At 40.3% G+C, this 26,222-nt stretch overlaps 1 protein-coding gene across 4 annotated transcripts in view; it reads right to left on the reverse strand.

Moving 5' to 3' along the window:
- The window catches only part of nrbp2b (nuclear receptor binding protein 2b), a 34,010-nt gene continuing 7,788 nt past the window's right edge, over positions 1-26,222 (reverse strand). The window contains exons 2-18 of one of the 4 annotated variants that reach the window (XM_027274273.1): positions 7,393-7,515; positions 6,423-6,524; positions 6,230-6,319; positions 5,795-5,835; positions 5,607-5,701; positions 5,443-5,466; positions 5,247-5,333; positions 4,644-4,699; positions 4,469-4,564; positions 4,053-4,185; positions 3,594-3,696; positions 3,449-3,499; positions 3,223-3,358; positions 3,035-3,109; positions 2,819-2,882; positions 2,455-2,510; positions 1-2,343 (exon numbers count right to left, since the gene is read on the reverse strand). In XM_027274273.1, coding sequence (XP_027130074.1) covers positions 2,257-2,343; positions 2,455-2,510; positions 2,819-2,882; positions 3,035-3,109; positions 3,223-3,358; positions 3,449-3,499; positions 3,594-3,696; positions 4,053-4,185; positions 4,469-4,564; positions 4,644-4,699; positions 5,247-5,333; positions 5,443-5,466; positions 5,607-5,701; positions 5,795-5,835; positions 6,230-6,319; positions 6,423-6,524; positions 7,393-7,515 — 1,419 coding nt within the window. In that variant the 3' untranslated portion in view covers positions 1-2,256. The remainder of the gene's footprint in view (positions 2,344-2,454; positions 2,511-2,818; positions 2,883-3,034; positions 3,110-3,222; positions 3,359-3,448; positions 3,500-3,593; positions 3,697-4,052; positions 4,186-4,468; positions 4,565-4,643; positions 4,700-5,246; positions 5,334-5,442; positions 5,467-5,606; positions 5,702-5,794; positions 5,836-6,229; positions 6,320-6,422; positions 6,525-7,392; positions 7,516-26,222) is intronic. The other 3 variants (XM_010748974.3, XM_019270352.2, XM_027274274.1) reach the window with 3 other exon arrangements.

Genomic DNA, 26,222 nt, shown 5'->3' on the forward strand with positions numbered 1-26,222 from the left:
CAACATGTCACACATTGTTTATTGTCATGTATTTAATTGCAGTAGCTACAATATTTAACAAAGGTTTTTAAGTAGAACACATCCAAAGGCAAGTTTCATTCAACAGATTCACGGGAAGAAAAGTCATTTGACATAAAATAAGACTGATATGGATGTTTTGCTTTCATGTTTGCACAGTCTAAACATTCATTTACTTGGTCAGGTCCCCTGTGACTGACGAAGGCAAAATGCAAAGTTTGAATGGTCGCAGGCTATTAAGACATGCAGCTTTATTAGATCAGATGAGAGCAATCGTGGCACTGCTTTGCATTGAAATTTTGTCTAAAAGTAAACCCCCTTTAATAGCCACAAACAAATATGTACACCACAGCCTCTGGTAGGTGAATGTCTGGGACTCCTGTCTTCAGAGACACACACTGATAAGAAAGCTTGACACAGAGTAGAGTAAGTAGGTTCTGTAAGCAATGACTGTACAGCAGTGTAACTGTTATGAAATGGCGACCTCACAAACCCCGGGGAACAAACGAAGCAGAGCTAAGTGAGTCTGACAAACTAGAGTACACACAAAGTATACTGCTGAAGACCAATCAGACAATTCACTATTGTTTTCTGCTGTCCAGTTTTGTTAAGGGAAAAATCCACCCAAAGTCTTTTACGGTGCCAAGATTGGGTTCTTGACAAGAAAATCTGGCAGCACGGAATCTATTTTTGTGTTTGTGTGGGCAGCAGTGTATCATTTCAATTCCAAAGTTCACGCTGATATTGTATTAAATAAAGTGGATTTGATACTCGGTCATGAAGACATTCAACGCAAAAACACTCCACTCTTCTATCAGAAAGGATAGCACTATTATTGATTGCAAAATGCTACATTCTTTAAGATTTTTGGGTAGATTTTTCCTTTAAATACACCACACATTTACAAAAACAAACTCACTGTTAGAAAATATCCTCAGATGGTTTGGGAAGTACGGAAAATAGTGATATTTACCAACAATATGGCAATAATAATTTTGAATAACAAGTCTTAAGCCACCAACATCCTTCCTCCCATTTATATAGGACTATGATTTCACTTCACAAGCTTCACATGATTTATTTTTTGTACACGAGCTGCAGCTCTTTCCAAACTAATATCGACCGCAGCAGGGAGCATTATTGCCTGATCCATATGTCCAATATAAAGAGGGTGAAGCTCTTTTAATGGAGATGCCATTACTGGCTGTCAAGTTCATCTTCACACAAAGGCTGACTACGTAGACTAAAAAATAGGAACTAGTCTGAATAAATGCATCTGGTTTTATATGTGTAAAAATCAGCCGGAATAAGTTAAATTCCAAAGTTAGGTAAGTTGGGTACGATGCCGTTTCATTAGGAAATTTGTCCGTAAGTAATTTGCCATATCAGGCACTTTGCAAGTCTTTGGCTTTGACCCTTAAGAGCGCTACAGGCTAAAAGACAGGCATCATCTCATTGCTCGTCACTACATTTAGGCATGGCATGTTTAGCTCTGGGGAAAGAGGCTTTTAACCAAAGAGTGCAGTGATAGAGTGTGTTTGACTTTTATGACTTAGGTCATAAAAAGTAAATACAAACAAAACAAAAAGAGGTGTGTGCAAAGCTTCTATTGTTCACAGTTAAACAGAAATAAATAAGTCAAATGAATGAGTGTCAACAGTGCATGTTGGACGGAATATTAAATTCCTAAAATGGTGATGGACTGAAGGTTCTGCTTTGGGAGGGAGAGAGTTTTTTAGTAAATTAGTTTGTTTACAATTCAAAAGCAAACAATCACCAATTAAAGTGGACACTGGAGTCAAAACGAGGCTTACGAGCAATAAAAGGTCCGCCCTGAAAACATAGCTGCTGCATTTGTAAGTAAAACATATCCATTCTGAATAGTGGCATTACGGAAAAAAAAACTAAGCTGTCAAGATATCTTAAGGCATGATAGCCCTTTTAGGCAGGGAGTTTGTCAATCTTCCACTGCTTTGTGGGATTGCTGAACACAGCATCTGGACCTCCAATCAGAGGTGCCTTCGGTTCCTTTCTCAGTGCTGGCGTTTCCTCCTTTTCTGGGATTATTAACGGACTGTCAAGGCCCAGCATCCTTTCTGTATTTGTCCCCTTTTTATCCCCAGCTGGGTCAGCTCCCAGCGCTCTCTCAGTTACTGGCTCTGCTCTCTCCCTTTCTTTGATCTGTGTGGTCAACGCCCGGGCCCTTCTGTCTGGGCCAGCCGCTGTCATGACCCCTCCTCACTGTGTGCTCCCGGAAGCCAGGGCTCTGACCCGGTGTCGGCCGATGGCGTCCTCCAGGAATCCCGCTACCTTCTCACTGTCGTCCTGCACAACAACACTTTTTAAGAACTAGATATAAAATACCAACACTACTTAAAGAGGACATTTATCCATTATTTTGATAAAGAACAAAAATAAATTAACTTTTGTATCTACCTCATTTATGAAGGCGTAGTGAACAAGTTCACTGGCAAGGTCTTTGGACGTGTCAGCTGAAAGTTTCACAAGAGAAAGGATTTCTATGTTTTTCATTTTATTTATTGTCAACAAATCCTACAAAAAACAAAATATTGAACCCACAAACACCAATATGCCACAGAAAATAGTCCCCAACAAATGCACCATCTACCCATGTTTGAGCAACATTTGCTAAAAACTAGTGTCCACATGCTTTATGAAAATACTGAGGCGATTTACTCTTTTTAATAGGAACCAGTGATGTTTGGTGGTTTGGGTGTTTTCGTGGACTTAATAGACAATAAGTAAAATAAAGAACAATATTGGCCTCATGTTTACTTACTTAGAAGGATGTCACAGCTAAGTTGCCTATGAAGTTTGTCATCCATCTTCAGAAACAAAGAAAGCTGGAGAGAGAGAGAGAAGAAAAAAAAGTCAAAATTTAAAAATCAATCTGGATTTATGTAACCACAATAACTGATGGAGATGATTCTGGCAAAATGCCTGATTATTAAAAAGGAGCCCAACAAATGAGTTTATACTAAAATGGGCAAAGTACCTGTAATACTATGTGACTCACATGAGTTTTGGTCCCTTCTTCATTTGACTCCAAATTACAGTGCATCTGGACAACCTACAACAACAGACACAAAATGCTCAAGAGGGTAATAAGCCCAGAAAAATCAGGACACAGCAAAAATATCTTTAATATGTTTTGTGCAACAACGTAACGTCTGAAAGTCTAACCTTCCTGGTTTCCGTCTCCTGAGGTTCAGGAGTTGGCGTCTTGACTGTCTCAACCTGCTCCTGAGACAAGGAGAGGGCTCGGGGGACGGGGTGAGGCCGAGTCGAGGCGAAGTTCATCAAGGGGTAAATCCCATTCCTGAAGAGAGGAAAGGACGTTGAACTTCATGCTGCAATCACAGAGTAATCACTTAAACCCAATGAGTCATGAAGTGTAATTAAAACTTACTTGACATCCTCCAGGAACTTGTCAAGTTCCAAAGGGGACACATGGGAATATCTAAAGGACATGAAGAGGACGACAGTGAGTGCTGTGCTTGTCCTGTCATAAGATATTCCTCAAAGATGATGATTAGGTGTTTGTGTGATTTTACTTGAGCTGAACTCCCTGTCTGTCTTCATGTTTAATCTCTGCCATGACAGCGTTGGGGTCGAAGGACTTGGTTTTTTCCTCCACACAGTTTTCTGGAAGTAAGTCTGTAGAGATGTAGAAGTCAATCTTTTCAATACATATTCGGCTTTGTCTTTTCGAAATCAGCTTTTTTCAGACCTAAACTTAGACCTAACTACTACTCGACCGCATGCAAAAGCATTTTGCAACATGCAACATTTTGTATAACCCATGATAAATGACACTGGCTCCTCAGTTGAATAAAGCACTGTCTGAAACAAAAACATACTTTTGGTTCAGTTCTAAAACCCGCTTGACAAACACTTGGAAGAGATAAAAAAAAACTGATCTGCTGCACGCAGGAACAAGTAAATATCACCATGGGGATCGAAAGAGGAGATTTTGGTGTGCTCGGCTCGGCGTGCGGAGGTGAGAAACTCACACTGGTTGTTGATGAGGCAGTGGGCGGCGAGCAGTTTGAGGGAGTGGACCTCGAACAAGACTCGGTGGAACAGAAGGTCGTGAGCCGTGGGACGGATCTTGGCTTCGTGACGCAAACAAGACTGGGTGAACTCCTGCAGAAAAAAAAATACATGTCCAACATTTAACTACACGACTTGCACAGTGTGACCCAGTTTACTGAGCATCGCCGTCGGATCTGGATTTGATGCGTGACATGTTTTACTGAAACATTCACTCTAAAACTGTATAACGTCTCTGCATAAATAGAAATAAACCTGTAGAAGCACGGCGGTATGTGTAGGCGAATATTAAGAGTACAGTTTGTCACTTCGTCTCTGTGTTTCCTTGGTTGCACTGCTGTATATATTTAGGACGTGAAGTATTTTTGAGACTCACTCTCATGAGAGGGTCTTCCAGAGATTGACCTGCATTGACGATGGCCTCCTTGGACACAGCAGTATCTCCATTGGCCTGGATCTCCAGCACTGCCATCTAGGGTTAAAAATAATCAGTTAATCCAATCACACACACAAAAACATAAACACAGACACACACTCTCTGTTTCTCTTACCTCTAGAGCACAGATGCCAAAGGAGAAAATGTCTATGGCATAATCATCCTCGCCAGCTAGAAACAGAAAAAGGAGTAAAAGATGAGGGAGGTCAGACACAGAGATAACTTTAAGGAGCTTAAGCTAACCCCAAAATGAAAATATAATCTTAACTAGTTCAGGTTGAGTCTTACAAATGCAGAACAAATCTTTTCACAGCTGTGAAAGCAGCTGATTGTGTGCAATAATATGAATGCTTTGTGGCCAAATCGATTTCACCGTGGCTGCAATGATCCAGACATTTATCTCATTATCTCCTACAATTACAGTTGTCGGGTCACAGGCTTCCCACAGTTCTCAGCTCTGATGTCTACAAAACATTTGTATTTTGCCACAAAATCCTATTTCAGAGCTATACATGTGTGAGAATCGTGAAAACGACAAGAGGGTAGAGGCAGCTGTCTGTGTCGGCGAAACTGCACAGACGTCAGTGGAGTTTAAACTTGTATTAAGAGGAAATGACTTAATTTTTATCATGTCAGAGTGAGTCATTCAGTTAAGAATGAATGAAGGTAGATCCGACAGAAATCAAGCCACAGAGGGTTTATGCTCCATCACACTTACCTCCATATTCTGGAGCAAAAAAATGAAGATTCCTCTGCTCATCGCGATGTTGCCTCGCTTTCCCGTGGACACTGGCGTCTGGAAACACTGGTTAGAGAAGACACACATAACATGAACACATTAGATGTGAAGAAACATGCAGATACATAAGACAACCAATGAAAACATATCCACGACAAAATTATCTATCTCTTACCATTAACAAAAAGCCGATGCCACACTGTGGAAAGAAAATTAAGCATAAAATTGAGACTTTGTTTTAGTGAAACTGTTTCAGATTCATTTAGTGAATCCACAAATCCACAACATGTGTGGCCACTGCCGGATGTAGTAACATAAAAAGCCCTGCTGGGAGCAGACCTGAGCCGATCTTGATGAGGCCGTTGTGCTGAATGAAGATGGTGTCGCACGTCAGGTTGCCGTGGATTATAGGCGGGTCGCAAGAGTGCAGATAACTGACAGCAAACAATAAAACTGCTGGTTAATGTGATGGCTTTGACAATAAAAATCTCTCATGATAAAATCCTGGGGAAGAAATCAGTCAGTACCTGAGGGCAGAGAGAATCTGGGTGCACCATCTCTTCCAGGCCTAAAATATAGCGTAACAGAGCAACATGAATCCTCTAAAGACACAAATGTGCTCCATATGAGGGCATATGGAGATTTATACTGCACTGTAATACATTATTTCTCCCTCATTCGCAGGAATAAATGTGAAGAACACTAAATTTAGTGTCCTTCCAACATTTTTTGCAAGTTATGGCTTTCTGTTACTGAATGAAAAGATGTAGAAGACAGAGGAGAGTAAAGACAAAGAGTGAGATAAGTGTCTGAGCAGACTGCGCCACCAGGGTGTCCTGTTGCATAATCTATAATCCTGCTGGAAATATGGACCTGAACAGTGATTAGACTGCAGTACCCAGTGCCACCACCATAGATCATATAGAGTAAGCACACCAATAACAGTACTGACAAACACTGACCTTCACATTCATGGTCTTGTGGTTCTTCTTAGTTTTCTTCAAAAACTGCTTGAGGCTGCCCGAGGACATGTATTCTGTGATGAATATGACCTGTGGGACGCAGGTGGAGGAGGCGAACTGTTAATTAAAGTGTGCGAAAGAGGGAAAAATAAAAACCAGAGAGGATTAGAAAGAAAAAAAAAGAAACCCGTACCCGTGCCTGACTCTCCTTCATGTCCAGCCAGTACTTGTGAAACTTGACAATGTTGGGGTGTTCGACCTGCATCAGGTTCTCAAACATCTCCTTGATCTTCTCCTAAAAAAAACATAAAAACAGACGTGGTTCATATCTTCACAATACATCGTGGACCAAGTAAGCTCCTTCAATCCTGTGGTCTTTATCAATAAAGCTAATAGTATTAGATTACTGTGCATGATCAATAAATTAATTGACAAGACTTTAGATAATCGACCGAAAAAAACAAAGACCCTTTATTTTACATGTAGATAATTAACTGAATACCTTTGGATTTTAGCATCTTAGTCAGACAAAATAAACAACTTTAATACATCACTGTAGACTCTTGATGGACATTTTTCACAGTTTTTATAGATAAAATAAAGAAAATAAATTATTATTAGAAGAAAACACAACAACATAGAACCACAAAATATTATATCAGAGTTTTTTTTCCCTAACAGATCTTTCACCAGATCCTTGAATTGGATTTTTTAATCTCATTTCTATATACAGGCAAGAGAAAAAGATTAGGATAGAAACTGATTGATCTTTTGCTACATTACATTATTAAAACACTTTTGGCTGCTTGCATGAATCACAGAAATCGCAGCAGGCAAACCCTCCAACAAAGGATGATTTGGACTGCAATCGTAAATAAAATAAATTGACCATCATCTTAAAAGATATTAACGTGTAAAATACTGAAAAGAGTGAGTATTTACTGTATGTGTGACTATGTTATGTCACTGGAAGACCCTGTTCCTAAAGTACTGAGGTGTATTTTAATTTAACTTGAAAATAGCATTAAAAATACACATAAATACATAATATAATGATTTGTTTAAATTCTAATTACTTCTAGTCAAGTCATTCTGAACCCACAGTTAAATAACAGTGAACACAGCCTGTCTGTCTTGGTTGTAGGGAATACGATCCACAATACCTCCTGTGCTTTGAAGACCTTCTTATCGGAGAAGAGCACCTCGTTCCAAACCACCTCCACACCCTCCTCTGTGTCCATGGCCAGAGATGCACTTTCCACACCTGGGACATTACCTTGGCTCACCTGCAGGGGGCAGACAGAAACACATATAGGACTTAGAGCATGATGTTAATGCTGCAACTGCAAGTAAAAAGAAGTAATTTTATATCACAAAGACGACATTTAAAATGTATTTACTGATTTCTTTTGTCACTTTGGGGCAGCAGTAACAAGTTATGAACCCATCTGACATATAATCATCTTATAAAGTTGCACATACAAATACAGAGCAACATTAATGTTCATTTGGAGTGTTTGTGCCCAATATTCCCCTCCATTTTAGCTCCGTTTTGGTCGCCACGTACTTCTGAGGGAAATAACTCTTTAATTGAACTTTGTCTGCTAACGGCTCTACGAGAGCAGTAAGAGTGAACCAAAAAACAGTAAAGTCATGGGCTGTAAAACCAAAAGAGTGAGCTGCAAGATGCTAAAACCTGGGCTGCAACCAAAGATTATTTTCATTATTGATTCATCTGTCAATCATTTCCTTGATTAATCGACTGTCTGGTCTATCGAACGTCTTGTTTTGTCCACAAGCCAGATATACTGAGTTAACTGGATTAAAGAAAACATAAAATATTCACATTTTGAAAAGCTGAAATCAGAAAAGTTGGACTTTTTTCTTCTTAAAACGAATCAACTAACTAGTTAATAGTTGGAACAGACCTTTTCCTTTTTCAATAGGTGGCTTTAGAAATCACGGCAGAATACACATTTCTGCAGCTCAAACACAGGAACAATGATCATACAATTTTCTATAGTATAACTAAGGTTCCCTTCTAGGACTTCTATTGTAGCGCTGGTATATACAGCCAGCTGGTGTCCCCTGAGCACATGAGAAGTTGATTGTGACTGTACACTCTGTACTGTAAAGGAAAAGCAGCAACATGACTGAGCCTCCACTAAAGCATGTCTGAAATGATTAGACGCAACACTACTGTGACTATAATATCTGCTAAAAGCTCTAAATAATCCCTTCATAGAGAACCGACAGTAGCAGAGTTGAATCTACTTTCTATGAGGCAGACTTTCCACTTGAAAGCCATCAAATTCACTTTCCCATCCATTAGTATATGAGAAGGCACCAGCATGGATAGATGGGAGGATAATTCCATGTACTAAGGTTATGTTATATGCTGCCCGACAGCTAGAACATGATGATGAAGTGTAGAGAAGGGCAAGAGGATGAGCAGCAGCTTGTGTGGTGGATTAGCGGGAGGCAGAGAGGGTGAACTGAGACGATTGTGGGTGAAGGATTTAGAAAAATGAGACACAAGATGGAGGAGGTGGCACCGAAGCAGCCAAGAGCTACGATGAAAAGAAAGAAGCAGAGTGTAGTGAAGAGGCAGCGGCTCGGTCTATAATCTGGCAGAGAGCTCCAAGAGCTCCATCAGCATTTATGCAACAGCGGCAAAAGAGCTAAAGATTGCTCATCTATTGCTGCCTCAGCTGGGTTGATCTGGTGTAACTCCCTGATACTTTTATGCAACAGGAAGGGGTGGTGAGGACTTGAGTCGGGTTAAAAGTTCATTGCTAAGAAGTGTTAACCATGACGCAAGACCCTCAGTTCCTACTAACCTGCACCTCGTGAATTGATAATCAGCGTCGTATCCAGAAGGACAGAAGTTTCAAACAATTCAATAGTTGCCCCAGACGTCAGTATCACAAGAAATCTTTACCAACTCCAGGACCCTGACCTCTGACCTCTTTAAGGCTCCTCATGAGGATCAATAAAGTATTACCTCTATGGTTGTGGAGAACATTCAGAATCATTAATCTTGGTATTGATGTCCCATAATGAGACTATAGACCAGTCGATTCCAAACTCCTGGACAACACCACAGAACATCTGTCAAACCACGAGCGAATGAGATGATTCAACCAAAAAAAATCCTAAAAATCAGATTATAGGTTTGTTTTGCAGCAATTAACATGTGTCGATTAGATTTTTTTCAGCATGACATCTGTGTGAGGGTATTTATTAAGAAATCACATGCTTAATTTTGATTTCATTCTTTCGTCTTGAGTTGCACATGTTCTGCTGTAGATTCTGTTTCCATCCAAAACCCTTCGGTCGGCTACTGACGTTGGGCGATCTCACCGTGTACAGACAGCTGCAGAAGATAAAAAGCTAAAGCAGCTCTCTTGTTCAAATCACTGTACTGCTGTCTCGCCTTCTTTGCTGCATTCTTCTGCATCTTTAATCACGAGTCAGTTCAGTCATTTATCAATGTTTAATCAACAGTCTATTGACCTTTCCTATTAATTACCAACTCAACTGCAGAGAGAAGAAGAGCGTGATCTTGAGGATCGCTGGTGTCAGACTGGTGTCAGACTGGTGTCACTGTTCTCTACTTGTCATTCCAAGTCTTTCATCTGCATAAAACAATTAAAATGATTATCTTTTTAAATGCATTTTAAATTGTGCATCTTTGCAAGTGCATTGCTAAACTTTTCCCCAAGACATGGATATTCGGTTAGCCTTCCCTTGAAGTGAAATTAAGCGTCTCAAACCGTAAAAACAGCTCCTGACTTGCACACAGTGGATCTGTATCAACAAGCTGTGAAGTAAATCTACAACATATTGTCTGTTGAAACCAGCTCTGTAACATTTTCCTCCCTATTTGTTGACTCTGCTGTCACCTGAGGCCGAATCCTCATCTTTCATAGAAGCAACCTGGGCTGTATTTAGATGTAGAACATGAGCACACCTGACACTCCTCTATCACCATTATCATGTCTGTGGCTCTAAAATGTCAGGTGGGCGTCTGTAATGAGCAGCTTGAGAGCTGACACCGAGCTTGATGACGCGGGAGGCGACTCGACGACTATTATTTGTGCTTCTTCCTCCCCACCTCAATTGCTACTTATTACAAGTTAAATGCTAACCATTGATATATTCTACAGGGCTCCACTTGTACCACGCTTCATGACATCATCCGAGACTCTGAAAGGAGTCAAAAAACGCCTTTCTGTATCCAGCTCAACAGGAGGAGGTTTGTTAACCGAACCAAACAAGCGCAGGACAAACAGCAATCAGAGCAGCCACAAAAGCTGCTATAAATACTCTGATTTTATATCCTGACTTGTCTGCCACCGCAGATATTTTTAGGAAATAAACCAGCCTCAAGAGGAAGAATGAAACAAGCCACTGTGGTTTGTTTATTGCTCAACCTACAGTACGTGCAGCTGTAAAGCTCTCTGCAGGGTTTACTTTACAGGCAGCAGCAGCAGAAGACACATAATCTCACTACTCGACAAGAGATGATAATCTGATTACTGGTATTACAGAGCTGGAGCACAATGCTCGGACAGAGGGAATTCCTTCACTTCCTTCGGTAGCTACAAGGACGGAGTCATGTCAGTTTCCCTCTGGCGTCAGGACTCGTCTGTTATTTATTTTCACTAGATGTTGAGAAACACTCGATCCCCAGACCCAGCGTCTGTGTCCCAGGGGTTTAGCGGGGGTCTGTTGCCTCTGCCGTGGTAGCGTGAGACTCGTAAACATCACTGGATGCTCGGCTAGGATTGGCTGCTGGAAAGGGAGGTGGGTTTAGGGCGTGGAACGGGATTTAAGGATCGTTTGTTCATGTCAAAGCAACGTTTATTCTCATGTTTGCTGACACTCGAGCAGGGTAAAACTGGATTTCGAAGGGTGTCACACCAACCTCTCATTACCTCACCGCACAGTTTATCACTCACATAAATCTGTTCTTGGTACGATGCTCTCTTTATTTTGACAAATAGGAGATATTTAAAATATGGCGCAGCACCCATTCGAATGTTATACTACTTATGATCAAAACCTACAACTTTCGACAACTTTGCTAACATCCAAACATCAGTCAAGTGCAACAACACGCGTCGGTCTTTCGGACTTTTATTTCACCAAGCTCTCACCAACGACTAAAAAGTCAGTCCCAGATTTACTCTTGTCTGGCGGGTTCTTACTCTATCCATTTCTCTTCTTAGCTTCCTCCATCAACGTTCCCTTCACTCTTTTCGCCTCTATCATTACGTCCATGGAGGCTGCTGAGTTTGGTTCCATTGCCCATTTACCCAGCTCCGGTTCTGGCACAACACCGGCGCTGCTCCCCCTATAAATACTAATTTTTTGAGGTTCATACTGTTCACAGTTTTTGTTGGAACTGTTGGTGCTGATTCAACCTGTCATTTTGGAAGCTGTGGTGCTGCACATGTATATAAATGAGGGCTTAAAATCAAGTAGAGGAATGTGCAAATCATCCCTTCGACAAACGTTGGCTGGACACTTTCTTTGCCTAGAATCGGAGCAGGATCTTTTTTACGTTTGGCAGGAGGGCAGCGAATTATCTCGAAATGAGAAAAGGTGAGCGATGAGTGAAGAGATTTAGCAGAGTAAAAGAGACGACTAAACTTCAGTATGGCAGCCCTTTCAGTGCGATTCTCCAAGCAGAGGCATCTTATATGAAAGAGCGTCTTTGTCTGAGAATGTGTGTGGGTCCAAGCCTCACCGTGACAAAGAGCTTTGTCTCCTACACTTCAGGATCTCGCCTCATACCTCGACGACGAGCCGATACGCGGCACCACATTAATATTTAATAAGTAGATTCTGTACAGCAACGGCTACACGCAAGCAATCTGCATCACACTGTACTAGATACTTGCTAGGTGTCTGTGCTGTATGTAAATGAGCGCAGGCTTCTTTGTGCTTTGCTCTCTCAGAGATTTCACTGACGCCAATGAGTTGGCGGAAAAAAGTGAAACGTGGATGCACCCTGTTCAACTGAAAACATGGTGACAGATCAACAAAAACTAAAAAATAAGATACTCTGATTACAGATACAGTGAATACAGGTCATTAGATGATTACGTGTCTCATTGATGTAGGTGTTTTTTTTTCTTAATCAATTAAATATATGTCCCTTTGGTATCTGTATGCAATCTTGAAATTAATTTTGAGATTTGTAGGCCATACTTTAAACCTAAAAGATTTATAATTTAATAAAAAGTTACATTTTCTTGTTCTTGGATTGTGTTACAGTTTGTAGTTTAGATGAAGTAGCTAGAAAAGATTTGTTAATCCAGTAAAGTTGATCATCAGAAAATGTATCAAGCACAATTTAAAACTTACAGAGTGATAATCAAGTAATTAAAGTAAAACTAACGGCCTACATTTGTTGGTTACAGCATCATTATGTGTCTGCTTTCCTAACTGGATTATTTCTGACATTTCACAGATTAATAAACAATTATTTTGAGGATAAAACATCAGGCTATCTGTAAGATAGATCCCATCTTTGAACAGACACGACAGGAAAGACCTGATCCTGTTATCATATTTATAATCCTCCTAATGAAGACTGTGAAACCGTAGCTGAAAGCCCCAGAAAGCTGAGATTTTGTACTGCCATGAGAGACGAAGAAGTCAACAATGAAGCAACACAGCGACTCTACATTTCCCATGATGCGGATAAATTTACATTTTTCTTCAGACTCTCCCTTCCTCCTAAATGTTCACTTGTTGCAACCCCTACGCTTGCAGACTTTCTCATGACATTTTCAGAGTTTTTTTTTTTTTTTAACCACAAGGGAAATAAAAAAAAAACACTTTCCCAGTCTGTATAATTTCTTTTATGGTTTCCTACCACCCTTTTTAAAATCGATGAAACACTGTTTCCCTGCTAATATTTAAACACCAAAGCAAACCAGACTTTAAAGGGAAGCGTCTCACACTCTTCTCATTCCCGTCTAGTCAGTGTCGGGCAGCCTAAAGCCACCGACCGTCTGCTGACCTTCATCAGCTATACGAGCCGCTTTACAGTCTACCTCCCGCGTCTCTTCCTCTTTCAATAGCCCCAGGATGTCACATGTGCGGTGCACAATCAGGTCAGCATCTCGGATGATTGTGTGTGCGTGTCCGCTCAGCACGAGGTATAATGTGATGGCACCGGCCGTGACAAGTCAAGCAGGGGACAGGAAATGTGTGACTGAAGCATTCAAGTTTCCAATTTAGATGACAGCATATGCCTGCATGAGTGGGTTTTTTTTTTTTTTCCATCATCAATCATCGGACAAAAAGTGTCTGGAGTCATTTTCTCAGATTAAATCCCTTCATATCCCACATTATCTAAATGAAACTGGACGACTTTCCGGAACGTAAAAGGTTCGACCTCTTTCAAAGCACATGCGAGGTCATGAGCAGACATCAGACACATCAGCCCCCCGTCACATCTCACTTATTCATTTTCTCATGGAGCATTAAAGCTGCCTGCTAAGAGGAATGTAGGACAGCAAGGCGGGTTATCAGAGCAGATGGATACGGAGCAGAGAGCTGCTGCAAAACAAACAGGAACAGGACACAATATAGTCAAAACACGGTGAAAGGCAGGGAAAGTTATTCAGCCTCTTTCGCGAAGCTCTGCTGATTATTCAAAATCAGAAAATAGGAATTCAATATGCTGCTGTGCTGTAAAAATGACTCATTTAAATAAAAGATCTGGCTAAAATCAACATAGCTAACAAAGGAAAGTCATTTTGCATGTAACTGGGGCATGATAAGCATTGTGAGGCCTTCACAAAAGATTAGAACGTGTTTAGTTTGTGCAGATGCTGCCTTTCAAATTTACTGTCTTGTTGTTTCAGTCTGTACCAGTGCTGCGACATTACACTAGCTCCCATTGTCACAGTGACAAAGCTGCAGATTTATAAGGCCAGAGGGAGAGAGACGGCAGAACCACAACTGCATTCAAAAGAAGTGAGAAGCTGCTCTGACGGGATGTGATGTCGAGCAGCCTCGTTGCACAAACTAACAGAGATTTCCTCCGAAATGAGGCTCTGATCTCACGTCTACCTGCAAGGACAGGTGAACATGGATGACTCATTCACATTATGCTTTCACACTAATTTGCACTTCCAAGTCAGAGACGTTAATTAGCGATCCTTGAGTCTAGGGTTTATCAAATCCTTACGAATGCATTAATAATGTAGCTTTCAACTGTTTTACACAACAAAAGTCAAAGAGCTAAAACTGAAAACTGACAAATACTGGTGCCAATAGCCCTAATTTTAATACAGATACTAAAAGTATAGTACTTTGAAGTTTTATTTTAGGAATATGAACCCATTTATTTGCAAAGAGTTACTCCAATATCTCCCTTTTTTTTATTTTCACTGGCCATATACTGTATGAGGCTATTTCCTTGTAGCACCCTGAGGTGAATTGTGCATTATTATCCATCTACATCACAGAAATACATTTATTTCTAATAATCATTGATGCCATTTTAATAAATCATGATCACTTGTTTTAGTAATTTTTTCCTGTTACAAAACATTTTCAATACTTATTTTCTTTAATTAACAAAATATGCTAAACTTTTTCATGCATGTGTAAAATAAGTTTGGATTCTTTTGTTACTGACATTTTTTTATACTTTACTGTGCAATACTTATGACGATTTCAGCTCATTTCCATTTCATATACTGCATATCTGCTTGTTCGCTTAATTACTATGTTTTCAGCATTGTGAGATTTGATAGATCTGGGTATTTTACCAACTTCAAAGTGGATTTTTTTTTTTTTACAATAAATCGTCTAACATTTAGTCCAAGTGAAAAATGCACATAACAATTGGACGACGAAAAACTTGTTTTGACTGACAAACAATCCTAAAACAAAAATTCAATTTATAAACAATTACATAGATAATATAAAACTATTTGAGAAGCTGGAAACAGAAATTTGGTCCTTAAATGAGTGATTAATTCATTTCTAACAGTTAATTTTCACTTGCTTGACTCAGTGATTAGTAATTATTTCAGCATTAATTCAACTCCACTTGAGACGGAGCCTCACTCCTGATGAATCTGTGCACTCTGTGAACTTTGAGTGTAAATCTGTTCACGTCAAACGCCTGAACTTTCCTGGAGTGGTCAAGTCGGTGAAGCTGAAAACACCCTTCTGCCCTTCAAACACACACACACACACACACACACACACACACACACACACACACACACACACACACACACAACAACCCACGACACCAAACACACCACACACACACACACACACACATCCATCTCAAACAATCAAACATTCCTCAAGTTCAAATGGAAAGAAACAGCACAAGGTTAGGGCCATTTTATCTGCATAACTACAGTGGGTGTTTACTCAGCTTTCTGCTTGACCTGGACAAAGTGATAAGAACTGGCATTTTTAACATTTATGGAGAGATTAGTCCTGCTGTTCAGACCACTGCTGGACTAACAGCAAGTTTACAAAATAGAAATTCAGTAGTTGATGACGAGAATTCATCTTGTTTTTCTGTTTCATTCATGGGCAAGATGCAAATCTCTCTGTCTGTTGATCTGTTGTGACCAGTGAGTAGTAAATCTTAAATTATCAGTATATGAAGCAGCATCTTGGCTCTGAGATAAAACTATCAGGAGAGAATAGTAAAGACCTACGTGAGAGAAATAACACCCTGCCTTATCACACCTCAGCTACCACATGGCTCTGTGTTGGAGAGGTTAAAACTGCATAATGTAGCAAGATAAATCATTATCTGGATCCGTTATCAGCACAGGACTCTCTGCTCTGGATGTTTCCCCCTCAAACAATCACTGGAAGTTATTGCAACATCTCTAATTTATCTGATAGGAGTCGTGCAGATTTTACAGGGCGAACACGTAAGAGACGGGAAGGTGTGCAAAGTCGAACTCACAATGTCACAGACGCAAAGTTAAAAAGTAGTTTCTTGCATGTGTTGTCACCTTAAAGTCTGATGTTTTTTCATTATGTACATTACCAGTCCATGAAATCTTTATAATGTTCATAATGGTGGATTGAACTTAGATATTATTTTATGCTTGACAAGACGTACAATTACAACATCAAAAAGCAATTTGCAATAATAAAACCCAAACCAATACTGGGTATTTCACTGTAGTTTCATGTTAGTCATCAGTTGACATCTTCGCCAAATAGCAAAATATCTGTGCTAAGCTGATACTGGACATAGAAGACAAAAGCGATCTGAATCATGATGTTTTTAGAGTTTATAATTTATGCATGTGTGTATCATTATATTAATATTTTGGCTGCGTGCGTCCCTTTGAAATGCCAGACCACCAGTAACAAGTTTCAATCAATGGTTCTCATCTCTAAATCAATTAAAACATTCAATTACATGTTGGGATTAATAAGTTTCATCCTGTGGTGAGACTTCCCGTCCTCCCTCTGGGGAAGACCAATGTTAACAATCTTGTCCTTTCGAGCGTGTCAACAAACAGACCTCGGATCAAAAGGAGAGCCAGTCTTACCACCCATCCTGAAGCACATTGTAATTCTCTGTAAATGATTAAACAGCAGACATTTGTGTTTGGTCTACTTCCTGGGTAAATGCTGCAGTGATAAATCGATCAGATATGCTGAAACAGTTTGACCCTCGCAGGAAGACTCACTGTCTCTCCTGCAGCAAAAATATGCAGGCTTCAGGCCAGCATCCTTACGTAACCTTCCGATTACTCTGATTCATTAATTTTACAGCTACTGTGGAGTTAGACATTCATGCTGAGTCATGATTGTAGCAAATCTGTATGAATCATCAACGGCTCTCCTTTCTCCTCCCCACTCCTATCGGGCATTTGCTGACAATACAGCTGTTTCACAACACGTCATAATCACACGGAAAGAAATCACAATGAGAATCATAAACTCATTTTTCCAACCGTCTTTCTTTCCGTCTGGCGTCTCGCTTCTAAGCGTCTCACTTCTCCTTTCCAGAATGTGTTTTGAACAGGAAGATGCTCTTTAAATGCTGGCCCAGTAACAGTGTCCGGTCTTGCAGACTCACAGACTCTGAATCAAGTCTACGATGGCTCTTTGTTTTCCCACGGCAAAAACAGAAAGTTATTAAGGCCTCCCTTGCACTCATTGAGATCTCTGTGCTTCCCATCAGTCTGCGGTCAATGGTGAAAGGTTTTTGTGTTATGCAACTTCATACTTGTACTCCACTACATTTCAGAGGTATATGTTTACTGTTATTATTGTTCAAATTATATTAAGACTTAAAGTTATGCGTTAATTAACACTGAGGCCGGTTTGATTGACAGGTGTGTGCTGTTATCGATGGCATCATTCAGCCCGCCTCAGGTCCACCAACAATCCACATCTTGGTTGATATTTTGATTAGCCAGCCATAGGGGAAAGCTGCAGATGGCGGCCAGAGCCACCACACCGAGCTTTACACAGGCTCTTTAGAAACCTGTGCGTGACATCACGGTTACCACGTCTATATTTATACCGTCTATGGTATGTACCTATTTACACAAACTAGCAAATCCAGAGCAACATTACCCATTTCTGGAAAGTAATTTTAATATAAACCCTGATTTATGCTCTGTTTTTAGTCACCACCAGCAATGAGTAAGGGAGATACTTGGCCTTTTGTTGCTAAAAAAGTTCAACTTTGTTCAGCATAAACTCTCTCAGTATGCTGTTTGGTCATAGGCAGGTAGTGTACAGTTGGTTCATCTGAGCTTTTTTAGCTGAAAACTGATGAAAGCTGTATGAATGAAGTGTAAAAATGCAGCCCATAAAACCAAAACAAGCTGAAAGATACTAAAACACTCCATTATAGTATAACTACACGGCAGAGATTTTCACTTGTCAAAGCAGGACGAGCAGAGGTGTAACTAATACCATTAGTGATGGCTCCATGCCATTAAGTAAGCCATGTTAATGAGAGACAGAGCCCTGGAACTGGGTCACATGAACACAATGCAGCTTTTAATGATACTGTTCCTGCTTTGACAAGTTAAAATGTCTGCCGTCAAAAGGGTCTACTATCTGTGGGCTCATTTGATCAGCTGTAAATATTTTATATGAAGGATCTGGATCATTTTTCCACCACCATCTGCACTGTTTGAAGTCCAAACCCAACCAAGAACTGTATTTCGTTATCCCTCGAAGGCATGACTTTGTTGATGTGCTTTCATCTGTTTCTAATCAAACAACATAACCGATTATTTAGATTCAGAAAGTGAGAAAGAAACATTCAGATCTGAACCTCATACTTTACTGCCCACAGAAAAATGCCTGTTGTGAAAGTGCCGTTTCATTCCTCGTTGAAAATCTGGAGCCTTGGCACTCGGTGACGTCAATTAAAGTTTGTGAGGTTTCAGTGCTGTGGTCTGGGGCGGACATTGGGAGTGGGCTCCTGATTCGCTGAGGTTTCAAAAGTCCAAAAAGTGGGTCACCAATTCGATTACAATCGCTCGGTTTCACCCATAAACTCACATACTTACACATGCACAAGTTTGGCACCAAAGGAAAACTTTCAAAGAGAGGAGAAGGAGCGAGTGTTTTGCAATCGAGCGGTCCACCTCTTGGAATAGAAGCAGCCGTTCTAACTAGGCTCTGTGTATGTTTGCCACGACCTGAAACTGGCCCCTTTCCCGTTTCTTTAAAAACATGTGCAATTGACTGTGTTCTTGGAGAAGCTTAACAGGGTCTGGCACAGTCCACACGAGTATTAAAGTTCTCCATAAAGCAGGGTAATTTCTACCCACTGGATTACCCAATTCATGCTTGTAAATCCACACACACTGCTTGCTTCATTGCAACTACAAACCCAGCGGAAGAGCATTTTGTTATGTGAGCTCCACTGACTGCACCTCCCCTCCCCTCTCTCCTACATATCCAGCAGGGGTTACTGCAGTACAGCTTTCCAGCAAGCAAAAGAGGTGACTCAGGGTAAAACCTCAAAAGACTTGGCAAAGAGTGCAAAGGCTTATTGAGTATTTACCACAGTAGCCATCCAGCAACAGTTAAAGGTTGGTTCGAGCGCAGTATCGGCTTGCTCGTGTACATTGGGACTGACATTAGCTCGTAATGCTCCCATTACTGGAGGCAGGAGCAGAAAAACAACATCGTGAAGTAGAAGAAACCACTTAAGAGGAGTTTGAGAACGCAAGTAGAAGTTTCTCTCTCGCAGCTATTGTTGCGTTTATGGGCCTCAATTATTCAAGTGGCTGATGTTTAGCTTGTTAGGAAGGCCCCATGTTGAGAAACACAGGAAAGCTAAGGGAAAGTAAACATGAATACGATGACAGAGCAGAAAGAGTTGTGTCTATCATGCAGCGTTTATCTTTCAGGGGGATTAAGCTGAGTAGTGAAAGTCAACCTGAGCTGCCTCTTCAGCACGTGGTCAAACAAAAGCCTGTTGGCAGACGTGCATGGAGACAGCGAGCTGCTTTTTTTTTTTTGTGCCTGTTACTCTTATGTAACATTACAGACAATGCTCAATAGGGGTGTCTGTAAAGGCACCACGTGGGGGGTTAGTGTGTGTTTATGTAACCCCCACCTACCTGACCACAGTTTCTGCATAAGGCATCACGAGCTTCAATGTGTGTTGTCATCACCAGGGCTGTAGACAGGTGTTCAGATGGAAAAAGTCTAAAAAAATCTGTCATTTTTTCTTGATTTTGCATGTTTAACTCATTTATTCAACTTATTTTTTAACACATTTAAAAGCAGCTGTATGTTTCTATGTTTTCCTGTATAATAAACAGCTAAACTCCAAGAATCTGGTGAAGAATATTGTTGGTTTCCAGGCACTAAATATCTGCTCACGCCTCAGAGTTTGGGTCTATTATGGGAGTTTTGAAGTCAGCACAAAGAATATATTCTTCCTGTACCAGAATCCAAAAAAAAAAATAGTGACAAACAAGAACAGTACAGCTCCAAAAAAGAAAAAAAAAATCAGGCCAAGTACATCTTGCCATCCTGAACTGCCTTGACTTTTAATAACTGAACTTTATTTGCAAACTTCATAGCAAATAAACAAAGTGTCAAAAAAAATAGTGACAAAATTGAGCACAAATAAGAGTGACATAACAACTTAAAAGGGGGGCTCAATCTACACAATATGGCATAAAGAAATAACATTAGTATCATCACCTAAAAATAATGTTTTTGTTACTTTAAATTTAGCTTTTTATATCTACAGATGTTGTGGGTCCTCTTCCACAGAGCCCACCATGTTGAACGGCCATGTTACATAGCTACAACTAAACACTGGCTCTAGATAGACTTTTTTCTGTTTTTTGCTTGACACATCGACACATTTTAACTGCCCAATGGCTCTTACCAAACGGACTATCTGTGATTTAAAATAACAATATGTGAACTATATTTCAGAGCCCTTTATTCCAGGATAGAAATACAGAGACATGACCTCTGTGTTGTCAATGGCAGCTGGGGGGGGGCTTTTATTATCTGGCTCCATATTTAATTCATCAGGAGTCTTTCTGATTGATGGCTGCATTTCTAATTCAACTGCAGCTCCAGCATGAGAGTAACCTGCTTTACTTTCAGCCACCTGAGCCGCACAAACAACAAATTCAAATTCTGAATGTAAATTAGGTCACGTCTGCAGGAAGAACATCATTTTCATGAAGGAGTGGAAGTGTGATTTCACTTTGTGAAGCACAGGATCGATGTTGTATCAGCTCAGGAGGAGAAGAGCTGGAGGTCGACGACAAGGCCTCGAACAACGACAGTAAACATTCATAAGGCTTCGGCATTGATGGTTGTTCGTATTTGATTTGAATATTTTATGCAGGAATGTGTGCTAATTTTCACAATATGAAAATAAAACGACAGATTACCACTCGAGCTGTGAGTGCAGCATTTTGTTTTCATGTGTAGAGGTTATTGCAATCTATACTATACGAATATTACCAGGGTGAAGGTGGTCTCTGTTTTTTTTTTTTAGTAGTTTAAACCTGCAAGGATGCATTTGTGTTGAGATATATGTGACGAAGGTTTCATATCCTGCGTAAAAGAATGTTTGTTCATCTGGTACAAATCTTGGTGGAGGCCCCAGACAGTTATATTGGTGTTCTTCCTGAAGCCCTAAGATGAGTAACGGATCAGGTTCAGGAGGGGGACCCTAAATGCTGATTAAAGATACAATGGCAGTTCAGAGAAAGGTTGCCAAGCGACTGTATATTAAGGCTGTATCTTTATATGTTAGGCAGTACTGTGGTCTCCTGAGTTCTGATATTAAACCGTCAACTGAAGCTGAACTTTGTTGTGTATATTCAGCTGCTTGTCTCTTGGTCCAAAAGATTCAACCTATCAAAACCTGTGGGAGAGCGTCTTCATCCCTCCAGAGGGCACAGCAGGGCAACTGCAGCTAAAGTGAGTAAGTGTCATGAAGTGACAGTGTCAGTTCTTTGTAAAAAAAATTGCTGGACTGGTTGACAAACAGAACGCGTCACTTTTTAATTTCAGAAACTGATAATTAGACTTGTCTTGTGTGATTTGGGGGCTAAATATGAGTCTATGACATAAAATATAATGATATATAAAATATAATTTTTGTACAGCCCCTTACTGTTTGAAACTAGAATAGAAGCATGTGATGAGTTACAGATAAAGAGAGATATAATTCAAAGTAAATAATCTACAATACAGTGCCAGTGCATTACACCAGCCTTAACAACATAGCTTAAAAACCCTCAGATAAGTTTGACTCTCTTTCTTTCGTGTGCATATTTAACATCTACACAAAGATATTTGGTTTCAAAGGTCAAGATACGAGTTGTCGGTGTTGAAGTTCAGAAGAATGAACCAACACTCTGAAACCTGCACACTAGGAGTTTTCATATCAGCTGGTCAACAAAGTAAAGAAAGCTCCCTTTGAAGCCATAAAGGCATGTGTATATGAAACTTCAAGTAGTATCCCTCCTTTATTGATATCTAAAACACAGAGGTCCAGTTATGGAGAGATACTTGTGTTTATAGAGGCTTTATGCAACCTGTTCTCAGCTGCCTGCAGCGGCTGGAGCACTCTGAAGGATTTGCGTAATGTTATTAGTGCTGATATTCACACACGTGTTTCTCCGATCAAAGTCAGATATAACGCCGGGGCAGATGTGGGCAGGTGGAAGACCTTGGCCTTTGCCTTAAAGCGGAGGGAGGGTGAAACATTCCCATTCAATAACAACAGCTACTGCACCTTTAATGTCTTTGCAGTCTCTTGGCTCGGTGCAACAACCCTTTTAAATCAGCAGGCCGCAGACATGATGGGAATCAGTCAGCACTTAGTGAAGCCAGTGGAAGAGAGCCTCGGAGAGCTTTATTAAAGACTTCATTACAATACATAACAGGAACTAGACTGTGCCTAAGACTATTATTATAACCTAGTGTGTGTATGCATCAGAATCACAAGACTACATTTAAAAAGGTCTGCGTGTGAGCAGGAAAATTCCTTCAGTTGTGTTTCCACTGTTTTACGTCAGATGTTTATATTTTGATATTAAAGGGCACATGACAGAACAGGAGATTTCCTGCCTTAAATCTGAGCTGAAATTATAAACTGCACTTCAAGATATACATCTTATGGTTTAAAATTATCAAGTTGCAGACATCCACAGCACAGTGACGAGTAAGAGTGGAGTTGGACGGACAAAGGACACCCACTGTGACATCTCGATCAGGTGAATGTAATATCTTACATTGTAAATATTCAAAAACAAATCCACAATAACCTTTTACTCCATTTGACGAAATAAGTTCTCACTTTTTAAAACAAGGAGACACATTTTAGAAAGAGTTAAAGCAAAATTCAGCTTTCTTTCTGAGACTTATTTTTTAAATGATGTGAACTAGAAATCCAGTTTTCCTTCCTTCATTCTGTCTGAATTTCTTGGTAGTCTAAGTATATCTTAATATGTTTCTCTCAGAATACCTGCTGTGATTCAGGTGCTGGATCATATACTGTTGAATCTCTCTGTACAATAGTTTATGTGAATAAGCTCCATTACTGCTGTTATTCTGATATTACGTCATATCGTTTTCATTTGGCCAGTCACCCTGACAAAAGGCAGGAACTGGACCAACAAAAGAAAACATTGTTTTTTCCCTTGCAAAGGCTCTAACAGTAAACACAGATAGACACTGTGAGATGAATAATGACGACATTATGCAGTTTGAATCATGCATATCCAAATCTTACTGTTAAGACTTGTTTCTGTGTGACAAATTCCAGATTCCTCTCCCCCTCTCTTCTCATGAAGTCAGTCACTTCCAAAACATGACTCTAGGAAACTGCTGTCTTTCAAAGATCTTTCCAACTGTCCATAAAGCATGCTTGTGTAGGTGTAAGGCATTTCTCAGAGGGGTCGATGTCATGTGACGTGAACTACTGTGACAGCTCCGTGAAAGCCTGCAGACATGTCAGCCATTCCTAGAGGATTCCTTTTCATGCCAGCTTTCCCGTCCGACTGGCAGAAAATCCGGGTAGCTCCATTTCACACAAGCGGAGTGGAAAATGCTGACAACTACCTCTCTGTATATGCCATCAGGTCATTTCACAACCAGGTGACCTCGAGGTTACGTGGTCCAACAGCTTCTTCAGATCGTAACATGAAAATGTTCTGAGGCCAAAAGGTTCATGTATAAAAACATCTACTGACAGCTTGGTGTGAGGCCTCTTCATAACAGAGTCGGATATGTTCAACACCATCTGTTCTGTTGTAATGCAGCTCACACCACAGCTCAGTGGACCTCTTCTCAGCCTTCTTTTTGATGTCCATGTCCATGCAGGAACAAAGAAGACAGCAGAAGACAAATAGAAAAATCTTACTCTAAAACTATTGGCTTTGCAATCTCAGAACCCATCAACTATTGTCTGATGATGAAGGTAACAGACAATTTTCTGGGTTTTCCCGTGTAGTCTAGAAAACGGATATCCGGACCAAAAGAGAATGCCGAATGGCGAGAAAGACACATTTCTGTTCATCTCTATAAACAGATGATCTGCATATGAACGCAGAAAACTTTTTAAAAAGATCACAAGAAGCTAAAATGTCATCAAACGATAGCGGAGGACTTCAAAGATTGCATTTTGGACAATGTACTCCACCTCTTTTGCTCTCCAAATGGACTGTTGTCAACCAAAGCCTGCTCAAACATGACTCGTCAATACTACTTGGACCACAAATGGAAACCAAAATCACAGTCCCTCGCTTACAGATTCTGCATTCAGATGCAGATTTTAGAGCTTGTAACTTTGTTCCAAAAAAATGACATTCTCAGCACAGCTACAATTGAGTTATAGCAGATAATGGACATGGGTAAATGTCAAGACTTGAGTCTGAGATACCGAAAGTAAGAGCTTCTTTCAAGACTCATATTTCAGCACAAATGTTAAATATCATAAAAGGAAAGATCCATCGCAGAAGAGGGAGATGACAGCAGCTGCAACACACCATCATATATTCTATTGTAATTTACACTTTCAAGTGTCGCCTGGTCGATATTTAGTCATCCGAGCAGCAGTTTGTTGACACTTTTATGCTTTTTATGGGAGAAAAAAATCCCCATCACTCATTTATAACTACAACTAAGAAGTTGACGTAAATGGTTTATTTGAGTTGACTTTATTTATAGTCCGTGCAAAAAGATGCGGATATGATTTAAGGGAACGAGGGAGTAAATTCAAGAACACAAATTAAATGAAGTAAATCCAATAAGTATGTGATGCACCAGACTATAAACTAATAATCTGCTGGAACGATGGATCTACTTAGCTGTGCAGACAGAGCATGTGTTTTCTTGAAAAAGACGAACTACAAAGATTTTCTCAACTTACTGCTGCATGAAGAGTACAGCCTGCTCCTTCCTTTCCCTCCTCTGTTCACCTACCTGGAAGGAAATCTACATGCCAGCTGCAGCTGCCACACTTACTCTCAAATGAGCTCCAGGAATGCACTGAATATCACAAGCCGATGATAACAGTTTCTGTATATATAAGGGTAGACACATCATTCAAGCTATTAGCAAGCTGGAGGTTAATAATAGCTTCCCTTTGTATAGATACTGATGAGCAATCAGCAGCTAAAACTCTCATGCAGGTGCTACGTAAGTGCTGCTCATTGCTGTTTTGTATAAACAGAGCTCCTCCATGCACGGGCGCCTGTGAGATAGCAGCATGTAAACATCAGAAAGAATTCAGCTTTTCCCAAGAGTAAGAGCAATATCTCTTCTTCCCACTGACTGAGTGCTGCGTGGTAAAACTGATCAACGGCACCTGTAAAATGCACAAATAGAAACATAGCATGATATCACTCATGTAACCTGGCAGGGTCAGACACACCCGGGCAGTAAAATACAGTCATCACACATGAGACGGTAAATTACACAGTGTTGTTAAATCATTCATGCAAACCAGGGTGGGCGGAGCTGCAGGTCGGTAATATTTCAACGCAGACGGGCAAGATGAACAGGAATAACCTTTAATGAACAGTCACGACAGTCATGGGTGAGAAGCTTATACTAGAGTTATATTGAAAAGAGTCATTGTTTATTAACTTTCCAGGGAATGTATTTCACAAAGTATTTAGCAACTTAGCGTGAAGACATTGCCAACTCAAGCAGCACTGTCTGCTTAACTGTGATACTACTCTGCTACATGTGTAGTGTCGTAGCGACCGCCCGCTATAAAGGTTGACATCACTGTCTCATTTCAATTTGCCAGAACAGTCGTAAGGACAAATGCTGATTCAGTCAGTTTGCACAAAATAAAGATCAGACCGGCAAAACCTGAAACTGACCCAACCCTACCTAAGGGGGAAGACGAGTATGTGGATAAAGTTTCATGAAAATCCATCCAACAGATGTTGAGATATTTTATTCAAAACCACAAATGTTACACCTCATGGTGGGAATCTCAGGG

Source organism: Larimichthys crocea, chromosome XXIII, assembly GCF_000972845.2.
Source record: "Larimichthys crocea isolate SSNF chromosome XXIII, L_crocea_2.0, whole genome shotgun sequence".
Taxonomy (NCBI): Eukaryota; Metazoa; Chordata; class Actinopteri; family Sciaenidae; genus Larimichthys; species Larimichthys crocea.